This window comes from Castor canadensis, chromosome 9, assembly GCF_047511655.1.
Source record: "Castor canadensis chromosome 9, mCasCan1.hap1v2, whole genome shotgun sequence".
NCBI lineage: Eukaryota > Metazoa > Chordata > Mammalia > Rodentia > Castoridae > Castor > Castor canadensis.
The window spans coordinates 21016757-21032916 of NC_133394.1; the positions used below are offsets into that span (position 1 = coordinate 21016757).

The 16160-nt window shown below is 41.0% G+C and overlaps 1 protein-coding gene across 5 annotated transcripts in view; it reads right to left on the reverse strand.

Moving 5' to 3' along the window:
* Nucleotides 1-16160, reverse strand: part of Rnf175 (ring finger protein 175) — a 47324-nt gene that overhangs the window by 2738 nt on the left and 28426 nt on the right. For 3 of the 5 annotated variants that reach the window (XM_074041329.1, XM_074041326.1, XM_074041328.1), the window contains 4 exons: nucleotides 13934-14041; nucleotides 10916-11036; nucleotides 5870-6003; nucleotides 2689-2790 (listed from right to left, as the gene is read on the reverse strand). In XM_074041329.1, coding sequence (XP_073897430.1) covers nucleotides 2689-2790; nucleotides 5870-6003; nucleotides 10916-11036; nucleotides 13934-14041 — 465 coding nt within the window. Of the gene's footprint in view, nucleotides 1-4; nucleotides 1996-2688; nucleotides 2791-5869; nucleotides 6004-10915; nucleotides 11037-13933; nucleotides 14042-16160 lie in introns of those variants that run through there. The other 2 variants (XR_012435613.1, XM_074041327.1) reach the window with 2 other exon arrangements.

Consider the following 16160-nt stretch of genomic DNA (forward strand, 5'->3'; position numbering starts at 1 on the left):
GAAGCTCAGTTAAGGAGGTTGCCCCAGGTGGTCATGGGGCAGAAATATTCACCAATGTCACTTGCAAATATAACAAGCAATGTACCGAATGGGTATTTCCTTTCTTATTCATTGTATGAGTTTAATTAAAAGTCTTTTGCCCACCGGGCACAGTGATGCACACACAGTCCCTGCTACTGGAGGCTTGAGGCAGGAAGATCACTTGAGTCCATGAGTTCAGGGCCAGCCTGGGCAATATATCGAGGCCATGTCTCATAAATTTTTTTTAAAGGCCTCCATATGATTTTTATAGCATAATGGTTATAATTGTTATTTACACTACTATCAATTCTGAAAACAAATTGAAACTCTTTACAATAAAATCCCAAACTAGCCAGGTGCCAGTGGATCACAACTGCTTCGTACTTGGGAGACTGAAATTGGGAGGATCATGGTTCGAGGCCAACCTGAGCAAGTTGACCAGACTCCGTCTCGAAAACAACCAGAGCAAAATGGACTGGAGGTGTGGCTCAAGCACTTGAGGGTTTGCTCTGCAAGAGTGAAGCCCTGAGTTCAAACCCCAGTCACACCAAAAAAACCAACCAACCAACCAACCAAACAAACAAACCAACCTGTAAGGTAAGGATAAAAGACCAGGATGTATGCTAACAGAAGGAGGGGGAGGGGAAGAGGGGAATGACTACATTGGAAAAGCACTCAGTCAATTTTGGTTTTATGACTATTCTATTATAGAATGGAAGCCACTGCAAGTGAGCAAAAACTGAGCTCAGGGCTTTTCTGCAGTAGGCACTCAGAGGGAACTTTTTGTATATTTTAAAAGAATAACATAGGCTGGGGGCATGACTTAACTGGTAGAGCACGTGCCTAGCACGCCCAGGGCCCTGGTTCAGTCCTCAGTATCACACACACACACACACACACACACAGTAGCAACAGTAGTTCGTGCAATAAGACATACTTTTTCTGGTATGTACTAAGGAAACATAATTAATACACAGTATCTCTGATAGCGATTTTGCAAAGGACAGCTTCTTACATATAGCTTTTCCTTATAAGGCTCTCAATGAAAATGGTGCGTGTGCTATTCGGCAGTTTGTTCTCTCCAGACTACATAAAGAATCAAATCACCCTTTGTTATTTAAACTATCATTTAGGATGACATTTGTGATCAAATTAGCACCAGTTTTCTCCTCTTCCTACTCTTCCTTCTTCTTCTTGTTTTGGTGGCTCTGGGGTTTGAACTCAGGGCCTCCTGCTTGCTAGGCAGGTACTCTACCATTTGAGCCATGCTTCCAGCCCGTTTTGCTCTTAGTTTATTTTTCAGATAGGGTCTGATGTATAATAGAGCCAGTATGCCTGGCTTATTTGTTGAGATGGTGGTCTCAGTAACTGTTTGCCTGGGCTGGCCTCAAGCTATGATCCGCCTATCTCTGCCTCTAGAGTAGCTGGGATTACAGGTATGAACCACCATGCCTGGTCCTTAGCCACCAGTTTCCTAACAAAGATTTGTGAATTGAGGCTATATAAGTTAATCACCAAAAGTGGTTCTGAACCTGGTCTCCACCTTCGAGAAGGGGATATCAGGGACAAAGATGGAGAGGAAGAGTAGGGAGTCTCGCATATCCTCAACCTTGAGGTGGATTTCAGGATGCTGCTTACTGAGAGCCAGGTCTGTCTTGGCGCGGGAGGCTGCACAGGATGCTCTGTGCTACCATAGCACGGTCCCGAGATGCAGAGACCTTCTGCTCTGATGTGGTGTTCAGAGATGGGGCATTGCTGCCAGCAGCCATCATGAAGCACACTCTCAGAAGCAGGCAAGTAGCAGGGGAGTGGAAGTGAGGAAGGTTCCTCCATCAGCTCTGTGAGGTGGGTGACTGCCATGGTGCCTCGGGAAAAGACAGAACATGTGGCAGGTTGATGTCATCCCTCAGTGCCCTTCTGCTTAAGGGGCCATATGTTCTAATTCTTTTAATCCCAGAAGAGACATGCTATGTTCTTGGGATGGTGAGGTCAAGGACCGTCTTTCTAATTAGCTCTCATTACTTTCCCAAGATCTTAATGAGACTTAAGTTTATTCTGTTGGCTCCCTGGTGCCTCTAAAAATCCTAGTCACTTCTAAGCTGGCCAAGTATGTAGGGTTTTGTTTCCTTTCAAAATATCATTATCATTAGGACTTAGCTTAGGAAGAGATGAGGCATGGCAAGGAATTTAACAAGCTAGAATCCAGGGAGAGGAGAAACCCACTCATTTCTAGTAATAGTAAAATTTGGTACACCCTAAAAGTATTTCTCTATACCCTAGTTTACATTTGGGGATTTAAACATTTTGATTCCAATTTATCTATTAATTTCCTTGCTCACCCATCCAATCCAACATTTATCCACCTATCCATTCATCGCTTATTCTTCCATATGTGTTACCTATCTTTTGCAATGTCCTGTCTCATTTCCACCAAATCTCTTAGTGTGGAAAATATGAACATAAAGAGTGGACTGTGTTTTGGCACTTAACTTCTAAGCAGAATAGTAATATAGAAACGCACAAGAAAAGATAAGTCATTTTGAAATAGCTTGTTAGAGACAATGAAAAATTTCTATTGTGCTATCAAAGATAATGAAAGTTTAGACTGAAGAACACATCCTTAACTAAATATTTAAGTTAGTATTTTGCACATTTTAAAAAAGATACGGGTTACTGATCATCCTCTTCAAATCAACCTTCTCTTTGCAGTAAGGGCAAGTCTGCTTTTTCCCAACAATACACCAACCGCGGATGCAGAATTCATGAAAGCTGAAGCATTGAGTTAGGGAAGGTCTAGATACTCCAGAGCAATGCTGGGTTCATGGTGACATGGAAATGATGCCACCTTTAGATAAGTTGTGGAGGGTCAGAATGGCGGTCAGCCATGACCTTGTGTGCACATCACTTCTTTAGGGAGATTCTGTGGAACAATGGAGCCCTGAGGATGGTGAACTTGGAATGGGAGCTACTTTCTGACCCTGTGGCATTTACTTAGCTTCTTGGCCTGACTTGTCCTTGCCTCACTTGATTCTGGAAAGAATTTGATAAAAAGTGTGAGGATGCTTTTATACAATAAGGTCTTCTGCAAATGTATCGTTGTATTTCCCTGTCTCCAATTCATTACACATTTCTCACGCACTCACCCTAGCATCTCCTCATTCTACGTTTGTGCATTACTCGTTACTTTCTGTGTAGTCAGACTTGTCTTATGCATTTAGGCAAATTTAAATTGTGTCACTAAGCTTGCAAATCCTTTCCTCCCTGCCTCCTTTTTTTTGTGGTGGGAATTGAACCCAGGCCTCACACATACTAAGCACATGCTCTAATGTTGAGCCACACTCTCAGGCCTAAACTTACAAATATTTCTATTAACTTCATTTGTTCGTGACATTTTTTACTGCTGATAAAGAGCCAATTACTTTTAACAGAATATAAACTCAATAAACTCAACTTCTCAAACTCTAGGTATTTACAATTTCATTTTTATACATCACTTTTTCCAGAAAGTCTTAACCATTGTTCTCAAAGCCTGAACCCTATGTTTTCTCACAGCACCAATAACTTATTCTGATGTAGCGTAACTTTGTGTGTATTTACTCTCTCTCTTAGACCATACGTTACCTCTTGGATTATGTCTTATTCATCTTTCTGTCCTCACCACCATAAGCAAGTGCCTAACAAATATTTATTGAATGACTATTTGAATGAATCATTCAAAACCAGTTATTTTTGGAAATAAATATTTCCAGGCTCCCCAGTATTGCAGATTTGGGCAAAATAATGAGCTGTAACAAGATCCATCTTATCGATTTATTTCCCACCATGACTTTCTGCACCAAAGGCACCTGGTATTCTAACCAGCCTGTTACACACTCATGTTATCATCAATGATGTAGAAGTTCCCTCCCTAAGGAATGGAGGAGCATGGAGGTGTAGCCCCAGCTCAATGCTAGCCAGCTCTCTGTGCAGCTAAGAATCTCCACTACTTTACGTTCATGGAATTGGGGACATTTTTGCAATATGCTTGAATTAACATAAAGTGGTATATCGCAACAAAAATTTTTCAGCCCATATAACACTTCATGCAAAAGGGCTGGAGTATTGCCCTACTTTGCAGATAGGTATAGAGCTCAGGGGACATAGAGCCAGCACTGAAATGTCCACGTCCTCTTTCATGTGCTCTTTCAAGATCTCCCTGCTGAGAAACTTGCACTCTGCAGAACCATTCTCTGAAATCCCTCCTGGTTAATATGACTCACATTCGCCCACTCCTCACTAAGATGACTCATGCTAAAATGGGCCATTAATAATACTCTCTGCAAAGCAAATTTAAAGGTGACTACATTTCAGATTACATATGCACACATGTACAACAGTCCCTAAGGGCTTTTAAAGGTGGAGTGAGAAAACATTTCCATTTGCAAATGGCAGAAGGGGCTCAGTTCCAACATTTGAAAAGTAAGTCATATTAAAACTAGAGCCAGACTGGAAAATTCCTACTAAGAATGATAGCTTCTTGGGAAAGGTATGTTGAAAAACCACTCTACAGTTCCATAGGGGATATCTTTGTGTTTCTTCCCTCAAAAACTTAAGGCTTAAATGTTGAAAAAAAGGCTCCTATGACATTTCAGATGTATTTGGACCAGTTTTTTTTCAGACTTTCAGGATTGAATAAGTGGAAACTGTCCAGATTAAACAGAACTGAATCATCAGTACTGTACATCAAAGGCACTAGGTATTACAGACTGAATTAGGCGGACTGCAGAGGCAAAGAGAGCAGGTCTAGCCATCTCACAATGCCAGAGCTTTGATCTGACCGGGCATCTTAGAGATAATGTTATAGAATTGGTACCACACTAGAAATAAAGACAAATGATGCTTTGCTTTGTATTTAGGAATAAATTAGAATATGCATCTGTGGGTTGCTGGCCAACCCCTAGTCACATGTTTAGATAACATGGGCTGCTTTGCTCAGAGGTCTTGATGTCAGGATCATTCAGTACACTGAGGCCTTGTATAGGGCTTTCTGGGTGTCCCAGAGAAAGCCTGTCTGATACCAATCACTTAAGATCCCTTAGCCAATAGAGAGCTTTTTAAGGTGGAGCCCACAGGAAGAGGAGCCAGATGGTCTAAGAACAGGATGCCAAATTTTGGTCCTTTCTTTTGTTATCTAACCTGTTATCCTGCTGCCTGTGGTGTTATCTTTTTTCTTTTTTGAAAGACCTCACCCATGAAAGCTGATAAGGAGGCTAAGTTTTCTCTCTTGTCCACCTCTATGACTACTTCTGTACTGCTGCTACAGTAATCTTGGATTCCCATGATTACTTCCAGGCAACGCACACTGTATTTTTTGGTCCACCAAGATTCAGATACCAGATCCCATCTGAATTACATTCTACCCTGTGCCTAACATTTCACTCTTGTGTGTTTTGTTGTTTGTTGTTGTTTTGGCTGGGGATGGAACCCAGGGCCTCCTGCCTGCTAAGCATGTGTTCTATCACCAAACGACACTCCCAGTCCCAGCTCTTATGCTTCATTTTCTCACTTTTAACCCTAGTCTAACTCCTTCCTGGCTGTGTGCTTACTTAGGGTTTCTACCAGCTTCCCCAGGCAGCACTCCACTTAGCAGCTGGAGCTGCCCCTTTTTAAAAGGAAATTTCTATAGAGGAGGAGGTTCTCTTAATTAGCAGTTCATTATTCAGCAAGGATTATCAGAAAGTCAAGAATAAAGACTGGAAGAAAGGATAAGGGTCTGTGTTTGGGGAGGGGAGTTAAGACAGATGGAGGAGCTGGGGACAGGTAGAGGAGAGGAAGGCCAAGGTGGCGAGTGCTCCCAGGGAAAGGATACATGTGATTACATGACAGCTGGTAGGTGTTTTCAATGAGCCCTTCTTCATCAAGCTCCACGATGATCTTCTGCCCACAGACAGCACAGATACCGTCTGACAGGCTCCTTGTGGGCATCCCACTTCCGCTGTAGAACTGTTGAGGGAAATGAACACAGCACTGTTGGAAAGAAGAGCACAACGCCATTGTCTGGATGCAGGGCAGCCCCTGTTGGGCACGGGCCAGGCAATGCTGGGTACCTGAAGCCACCACTGCTTCTGGGCTGGATTAGAACCTGAGACACTTTGCCTGTATGAACAATGCTGCAGAGGACTTGAGGTTTCCAGGAAGAGCCCAATGAATCTGAGGGACCCAAAGTGCATTGCTAACCATAACCATATGCCTCCAAAGTCTGCATTTATTCCTCCCTTGAGTGAATTAGTTTTGTGCAGGCCTATAGTTCTGAGTCACGTAGGAAGCTTTTGAGTTTATCCCTCCACTGGCCCTTCCCTTTATTCTCCTGAGATTCCAATTCAGAGACCTGGAGCAAATCCAAGCACATGCTCTTAATGGGAGTCCACAGACTAATCACCCCTGGAACTAATGCATTTACAGTTCTTGAGATACCTGCATATTCAAGGGCTGTGGAGGAAGAGTTTTTCTCATATGGGTAGCACATTACAAGTTTAAAAAAATACAATATTTATTTTACAGTAGTTTTAGATGTAAAGAAAATACACACAGCTAGTGCAGAGCGCACCCGCAGGTCAATAGGAAATTGACTCACAAGGTCAATAGGAAAACACCCAGTTTCTCCTATTGCTATCAGGAGGTTTATTTTTAAGGACATGGCCCCATGTTGGGGGGACTGCCAAGTCAGAAGCCTGCAGGGCAGGTCATCAGCTGGAGATGTTGGCAAGAGACTGGAGGCACCATATCTAGGTGCCTTGATTGACTGGACAGAGTCTACTCAACATTATGGAGTATGATTTTTGCTTAATGTCCACTGTCTGCAGATGTCAATCATACCCACAAAATACCTTCACAGCAGCATCTAGACCAGTGGTTATTTTTAAAATTTAATTTATTTTTTAAATTGTTGTGGTGGGTGGGAGTACACTGTGGCATTTACAAAAGTTCTTATAATATATAGACCAGTGTATTAACAAATAACCGGGCACTATACCCTAGGTAAATTGACACATAAAATTTAACGATCACAACCTCAATAGGGAGGTGTGTCTACATCAATTATCTGGAATTCTTCTGTATGGATTTGTCTATTCTCCATGTATTTATTTATTCAAACATTATTTATATGAATATGGCCTCAAGGCTATTTATTTCATACTCTGGGTTATAACCCAGTAGTGCTGCTGCTAATATTTTGTGGCTCAAATTTCAGCTTTGGCCACTGGGAGCTCTTTCAGGTGGCTCCTGTGGTTTTTTCTTTCTTTTTTTTTCTTTAACATTCCCATAATTGTGGGTTTCTTGTCTTGTTTTGTTTTTAATGTTTCCTTACTTTCAGGCACTACAAGCTGCTCCAGTCTTATATTGTATATTCCTCATCTAGATCTATAATCAGTTATTTCTCCAAGAAGCCATGGTTCCTTTGAAACCAAGATCTATGCATTGGGATGTAATTGATTCTAGGACCTCTTGGCAGACTGAGCAAGAAAATGTATCTGTATATACTAACCTGTGTATACACACATACCTGTAAATATTTCTATATGTATTCATCTCTATATTAAGTTAAACCCAAGTCCAATCTTAATCCATTCATACATAGATAATCCTAACCCTTTCTCTTTGCTTGCTTATAATCTCTCATTCTGGCAGTGAGAAGCCTAACTTTCATTATCTGGTATCCATTTTTTAGTGGCTTAATTCCAGAACACATGTATAACAGTATCAGAATTGCTAACCCATAGCCTTGAGGGCAATGACTGTATCAACTAGAGCACAGTGTTATGTACAGTTCCTTTTGCTTTTAGTCTTAGAACTTCCATTCATTTTTTATTATTCATTAATTCACATGTGTGTATATTGTTTGGGTCATTTCTCCCCTGCCCTCCATCCCCACCCTTTCCCCCAACCCACCTCACTTCCAGGCAGAACCTGTTCCACCCTTATCTCTAATTTTTTTGAGGAGAAGACATAAGCAATAATAAGAAAGACAAAGCGTTTTTGCTAGTTGAGTTAAGGGTAGCTATACAGAGAGATTCCTAGCATTGCTTCCATGTACAAATGTGTTACAACCCAGGTTGATTCATCTCTAACTGATCTTTACACTGGTTCCTATGTTGATCTCTGTTGCTTTAAGGTTTCTGTATTAGTTCCTCTGGAGTGAGGACATCAAACACTTTCATGTTTTGGGTTTCTTACCTATCCCCATACCTCCTGTATGTGCTCTCCCCTTGTCATGTGACCCAAGTCCAACCACATTGCTGTATTTGCCCTAGATCTAAAGTCCACATATGAGGGAGAACATACGATTTTTATTCTTCTGAGCCTGGATAACCTCGCTCAGAATGATGTTCTCCAGTTCCATCCATTTACTTGCGAATGGTAGGATTTCATTCTTCTTCACGGCTGAGTAAAATTCCATTGTGTATAAATACCACATTTTCTTGATCCATTTGTCAGTAGTGGGGCATCTTGGCTGTTTCCATAACTTGGCTATTGTGAATAGTGCTGCAATAAACATGGGTGTGCAGGTGCCTCTGGAGTAACCTGTGTCACATTCCTTTGGGTATATCCCTAGGAGTGGGATTGCTGGATCGTATGGCAGCCCATGTTTAGATTTTTAAAAAGCCTCCAAATTTTATTCAGAGTGGTTGCACTAGCTTGCATTCCCACCAGCAGTGTATGAGGGTTCCTTTTTCCCCACATCCTTGCCGACACTTGTTGTTGGTGGTGTTTTTGATGATAGTTATTCTAACAACCTCCACTCATTTTTAAAATTACATAGGATAGCACATCTCCCCCATCCCCTATAGTAAATTTATTTCACACATTCGTAATACAGTTAAGATTATTATGGGATTTTCTGATCTCCTAAATAATTTAAAAATCTTGTAGGTATGAAGACTCATTCTTTCTGCTATATAATCCTATAGATTTTTTAAAAAATGCAACGTGTCAAGTATTCACCATTCTAGTATCAAACAGAATAGTTCCGCTAGTATGAAAACTTCCCCATGCTTCACCAATTCTCCCCTGCTCCTTCCCTAAGCTGCTGGCAGCCCCTGATCTGTTCAGCAACTCCATAGTCAGGCCTTTTCCAAAATGCTATTGGTATGGAGCTTTTTTGGACTGACTACTCTCAGCAATATGCATTTAAGATTCTTCCATGTTTTTGGATGGCTTAATGGCTCATTCCTTTTTCTAAGTGGGGTTTAAAAACAAAGCAGATGTACTGGCTTCACTCCCAGAGATTCTGACTTAATGGATCTGGTGTAAGGCTTGGACACTGGTATGGGAATGGAGATTACTCCTTTGCTTCCTCCTTACCTCAGTCACAGCAAATGCACAGGTGACATGCATTCACACACACACACACACACACACACACACACACACACACCACACACACACACAATCACTGGTGGTAGCTGTGCCAAGGGCTGGAGACTGGGTATTATATATTTAATAACTGGAATGAAGATCACAGAGAATGACAAGATTGAGGACTATTGGGGTTTGGGATCCAGTGACAGGTCTCCAGAGAGTTGGTGCCTAAAGAGTTGGTGGGTTTGCCAGGTGAAAACTCTTCTTCTTGGTCCACTAGTAAACAGATCACATATAAGACTTCTCTTCCTCCCCTATTCATAAACAAGCAAAAAAGGCTTTGAGAATGATCTCAGAGGCATGACTACTGGTTTTTGATAGAACTCAGAGTGAAAATGTTCCTTCCTACCTACCTTGAACCTTAAATGTAATGCGCTAGTCCCATTGATGACACATGACATAAGAATTCTGAAAGCCATGTTGTTCTAGCATCTAACCACAGAAGATGGGTTGTAGGCTCTAGAAAGAGGGCAAGGGAGGGCTCCAGAAAGAGGGCAAGAAGGGAAGGACAGTGGGGTGCAGATGAAGTAAAAGTCATATCCACTTAGGTCCTGCTCCACAAATGGAGAGCGAAGAGCCCAGAAGCGCACTCTTCTCTTGCTACATACACTGGTTTTTCCACATCAGATCTGACTGGATCAAGAGACAGGCAGAGGACAGGATGAGGAATACCTGTGATCTGGAGCCCTTGGTTTGTAAGTGTTTATAAATGTACATGTGTCAGTCACAGAGGAATGCTCTCAGCACCTGAATCAGGAATCCATCTAACCAGAAAGCACATCCATTCTGAATTTTAATTTCAAGAGCATTGAACACACACACACACACACACACACTATTGGGGATTTAAAAATTTTTCAGAAAACCAAGGTATAGTCAGAATACATTTAGCACACTTTTTACATTTTTATTTTATTTTTGAATTAGAATAAATCAATATTATGAGTGGGTTTCACTGTGTAACCCTATACATGCACATTTTAGCACAGGTTCTATATCCTCCACTTCTTCAGATGCTGTGTAGTGGTAACTAATCTTTTTGATAAGTATTACCCAAGGTACTTTTGGATTCTGAAGTGTTTCATGTAGCTTCAAATATGATTTTTTTTCCAGTGCTGACAATCCAACTCAGGGCTTCACACATGCTAGGCAACTGTTCTAGCACTGAACTCCACCCCTCAAATATAATTTTTATTTGCATTAGGTAGCGTTTCAGAGATAAAGCGTTTTTGTTATGGTTGAACTTTTGTTAATCATTTAAATGTTAGCAATTGGAAGTATGCTAGGTATGATGACCCAAATAATTCAGTTTACAAGATGCCTTATTACCTGACTATTCTATATAATAAGTGTGTTTCTAATTAATTAGCAAAGGCTATTTTCCAATGCAAGAAGAATCCAGGGAGCAATAGGACCAAAGAAACGATGCAAATATGTAAGATGAAACCATTGTCCTTTGTCATAAATGGTTTCAAACAGTGAAAGCCACACTTACCCCTATAGTAGAAGCCATGTAGTCTGAGCAGATCTCAGCAAAGTCTCTCCCCATGACTCCATAATAGAGGCCATAGAACAAGGAAATGATGCCAAAGTCCATGGAATCTCTAGCTTTGACTCTGTGAAAATAATGCCATAAGGAAGTAAGAATGTGGCAATTGAAAGAATTTAAAATTCCCTAAATTTCCTTCAAACTGTACCACTCAGTGCTGGTGGACAAAGGAATTTTTGAGTAGCCCTCCCTTCATCCCTTTTCCTTGGGTGATACATTCCAACACCAGCAGTGGACATACGAAATCTTGGATAGTACCAAACCTTATATATGGTGGGTCATCCTATACGTATACTCATATGATAAAGTTTAATTTATAAATTAAGTACAGTAAGAAGTTAACAATAATTGAAATAAAATAGTACAAGTAATAGCTGCAATTTTTACTGCAGTAAGTTTTGCTATATAGGCTACCACTGAGGATTCTAATTGAGTGAGTCTCAGGTCAGGTCTGGAAAAGAATATTTTTCAAGAGCTTGTCAGGTGACTATACAACACAGCAAGGGCTATGGACTTTAGAGTCTACAGAATACTTTGAAAAACTTTGTCTTGCCAGAAAAATGTTTGAGATAGGTATTATTATCCTCACTTTACATGTGAAAATATGGAGGCTTAGAAAATATTTGCTTCACACGACAACTGGTGCATAATAAAGCTAGGAATCAAGAACAGATATTGAGGCCCTTTGCTACTATGCTTTAGTTGTGATGTATTAATCAAAAACATTTTTTGCAAGTTGACTTGTATTTCAAATACACTATGATTCTTGGTGCTAATCTCAATGCCCCCATCCTTTTTAAGGGAAAGATGTCTTCAAAAAAGCCCAAAATTTGCCCCAAATTTAATTTATGAATATTAATTCTTACATAATTGGTTTGTTATATCTGTAAAACAACTGCAAATGCCAGTGGTCTGCTGTGCCTCATTGATTCAGGGAAGGGGGTGGATCATGGAGAAGAGTTGGGTGGGCTGTCTCTGGAATCATCTTCTGATTGCTTTTGTGCTTTGTTAGTTTAAAGAATGCATGGTAAAGGCAGAGAGATTTGTAGATGTAGAAAATGCAGATTTAATGTGAACTGGGAATTCCACCACAGGTGGTTATCCATCATTTCAAGATTCGATGGGGTATATTTGAGAATTTGGATAGTGAGGGAATAAAGATCATCTCCCCTGCATGTTTAGGACAGTATGTATTTATAATCTTATTGATAAAAAGCATGGTAACACACTCGTGGCGCAATGGAAAAGAATCTTAATAACAACAAGTAGTAGTGAGAAAACTGTTTTCTCCCCAGCTGAAGGGTTGAGCTCTTGGTATGCCTCATTGCAGGAGAATTCATGGGCAAGAATCTTAAAAACTCTAAGCACTAATAGTCTTGGGACAACTATCGCCCCAAGTGATTCCATGAAAAACCCATATGGATATTTTTACATTCACAAAATAATGCATTGTAGACATATGTGAAAAAAAGAAGGAATTAGTGTCCTTATGTCTCAAACTAGCAACAGCAGACTGTAAACTTACTTTCTATTCTTTTCTGCTACAAACGTTAGGCATCCCCTCTAGAGTTCCACAAAATATTTAGAAAATAAGCTCTTGCTGGCAAGATGGAGCCGTTTCTCCATCCAATTACTGTCCTCATTTTATGAGTCAAAGGTTGCTGATCTCTACCTTTTTAAAATTTTTGTTATGGCCTCAGATGAAGTATCTTCAGTGTGAGAAGTATTCTGGGGAATTTTTATTCAAGCTGTGTGATATGTCCTAAATCTGTGTTCCAGAACCAGACTCAGTGCACAGCCTCGGCTCTGCCTGGAAAATCTCATCACGGCACAACTCAGCATTCTTCCTAGTGGGAGCACAGTTCTGGTCATGGACATGCTTATCTATCTGAGTTTCTCTTATGTGTCACAAGACTTTCTTGCTCTGTTAAACTTTCATCTTTTTCTTTCAATTTCCAAGCACCCTATTTCCTCTTTTTCCAACAAAACAGGTTTGATGGATTCTAGGGGAAAACCACATTCTGGAGAGCAGTGCTGTCCACTGGAAAAGGAGCCACAAATGTGCAGTCATACACTGCATAATGACAGTTTAGTCAACATGGATGTAATATATGAGGAGGTCCCATAAGATCACCTAGTGATATCATAGCCATCTTAACTCATGCAAATACATTTTATGAGGGTTACACAATGATAAAATTACATTTCTCAGAATATATCCTATTGTTAAGTGATAGATGACTGCGATTTCAAAATTTCCTATGGCCACATTTTAATAGCAGAACGAAACAGGTACAATTTATCCTACTAGTGTATTTAAAATACTATCATTTCAACATGTAATCAAAATAAACTTATGTCTTCATTGAAATCCAATGTGTATTTTACACTTACAGTACATCTTATTTCCTATTTTAAGTGTCCAGTAGTCACACGAATAAGCAGTTATTGCACTGACCTCACAGTTTTAAAAGTTTTAAGAAAGAAGGTACAGGGTGGGAGGAAGGGGGAGGTGGGCCAAACAATGTATACACATGTAAGTAAATGTACAAACAATAAAATAAAAGAAAGAAAAAAAAAAAGAAAGAAGGTACATGAAGGAGGTCTGGACACCAGAATTTTATGGAAGGGAAACTTTCAGTTCAGCACTCAGTAAGAATTACTCTAGAACCGTCGGAGAAGCCCACGTTCATTGGTGATCCTAGAAATTTGCAGATCAGGTATAGATTCTCTTTAAAGCTCCCAATTTTTAAAAACTTTTATTTTTTGCTTTTCTAGTGATTATCCTTTCTTGCTTTTCTAGTTATTCCCCCTAATGATAATACTGTGTGTGGATCTATACTATGAAAAAATGCATGCATGGAACCTGAATAGGGTCAAATGGTTCTAGGTGAGAGGACCTGGGCAGGTGAATAGTCCAAGCAAGTGCTTGGCGATATTAGTGTCTTAGCTGGAGATACTTACTTGAAAAATAAGTTGAATCCACACATGGTAAACATGATAGCCAAATAACCCACAACACCAAATGCATAGCTGAGTTTGTAGATGAGAAGAAACCACTTGTAGACCAACCTGTGGAACGACCATTAGAGAGAACACAGAATTCCAGATGTTGTTATAAATATATATATATTTTTAGGATAAGAGACTTAAAATCTTAAGTAGCAATACCTTGGGACAATTATAATCCCAAATAATTTCATGAAAATTTTCATGAATATTTTTATTCATAAGAACAAAGAACCATATATGTATGCTATTGATACTTCAGTTTCTAAACTTTGATTTAGTAGCTAGTATACAGAACATAAGTATATGTATATATTAAGCTCAAGAATATTATCTATTATTAATATAATAGCAGCAAAAAAGGATATAAATGCTATTATCATGTACCTATGTCACTTTGTAGAAATAACTAATATATTCCCTTGTGTAAAATAGTCTCTAGGAATATGTGCCTAGGACCCGACCTGCACCGCCCCCTTCCTATTTGGTAGGAGTGTCTTGGAAGCAAGGGGACTTGGGAGAAGTCAGGAGAGGCCACTCCCCTCCAGGTGGGTCTTTCCCCTCCTACAGTGCTGCCCCTTTGCAGGTATCATCAGTCCTGGGCCCAGGCCTTTCCTCAAAAAGCTCCCCACCCCCCACCCTCAGGGATGCAATTGCACGAGGCTTTGGTGTTTTCTTCTGCTGTGTAGATGGGATGGGTGCTTTGTGCATCTCAGTGCTCACCAGGACCACCCCAGAAGCACTGCCTGTTCCCCACAGGGTCTAACTGGACAAGGAGTCCTTTACCCTGCTTCTTTCCTTTACCTTCAGGAAAACCCAAGCAAGGGTCACATGTCTGCTTCCTACCTGGAACGTTGCAGGAAGAGGTTGAAAACCCAGGTTCGTTCCTGGTGGACCATGTTCTAAGTGGTAGGAGCACAAAGCCCACTGGAATAAGGGGTGGTGGGAGAAGGGCGGGAGCTCATCCTTGGAGCTCAAAGACAATAAAAGGGTGGGTGACACGCTGTTTACAAGGTGTGCAGTGCAGGAAATGGCAGGAGGCTCTGTTTGCCCCTCAGCCTTTCTCTGTTCATGCCTCATGGCAAACCACATTCAGAGTCTTGCTCTGAAGATTTGACCCCATCTCTCACCTCCACCCCTCACACCTCAGCGAGCTCTCCATTGGAGGTGATGCCCCAAATGCATAAGTTCTATGACATTATGGATGCAGCCTTTCAATGTGATTTTAAAAGGTGCTCATTTCATTGAGCTCCAGTCACAAGGGACTTTCTGAACCATTACAGTTTAGATGGGGGTCATGGGCTAGCCTTAGAAACAAGTTGTCATTTACTTCATTGTATGGTAAATGCTTTCTCCTCTTCAAGAAAGTGACACATGAGAGCCATGTGTGCCAGCACCTCCTCCCCCGGTGTAGGCCTGCTAAGAGGAGAAGACAGTGGTGAGCCCTGGGAAGCAGACACTTGTGTGTGGCATGGCTACACAAGTTGGTTCAAATTTCTGTGAGGCTGCGCCACCTCTAAAGGAAGCCAGAGATGGCTTTGGGGACCTTTCTGTCACAATGACACAAGAGCCACAGGTTCTTTGATTTGCCTGTGGTGAGTAGATTGCATCACTGCTCAAGGCAGCTGGATCAAAGCAGAGGCTCCTGTTGCTAAGTGGGTGGTACTGGGGTAACAGGTGAGCTCTGAGAGGTCCTCCCCACCATCCCCAGAACCTCAGTGTGGGGTCCTTGAACTCCACATGCACTTGGCACACCACTGCCTGCCTCGAGGGGCCTTTTTCAAACTTGTGCTGGCAGGAGAGGTGTTCCAGGGATAAGGCTTCTGTGCAAAGTGGTTTGTGGACTTAAGGAAGCCGCAGCTGTCGGGAGATCCCAGGCTCTGCCACTTACTGCCTGTGGGTTTTGGTCCACTTACTTGGCATTTCCTACCATGATGGCCTCATTTATAAAGTGAGGGTGATAACATCAGACTGACATTGCTCTGAAGGTCATGTGAGATGACACAGTAGTGCTTAAAGACTTGGTACATTAATTGTTCAATATGTCACATCAGTGTTATGGATGCATTAGATCTTCCTGCTAATTAGGGATACAATTTTCCAGGAACAGTAGAGTCAAGAACTTTCTTTCTACTCAAACTTACACTGTACAGCTGATAAGCCAGTAAGAAATTGGGGTACT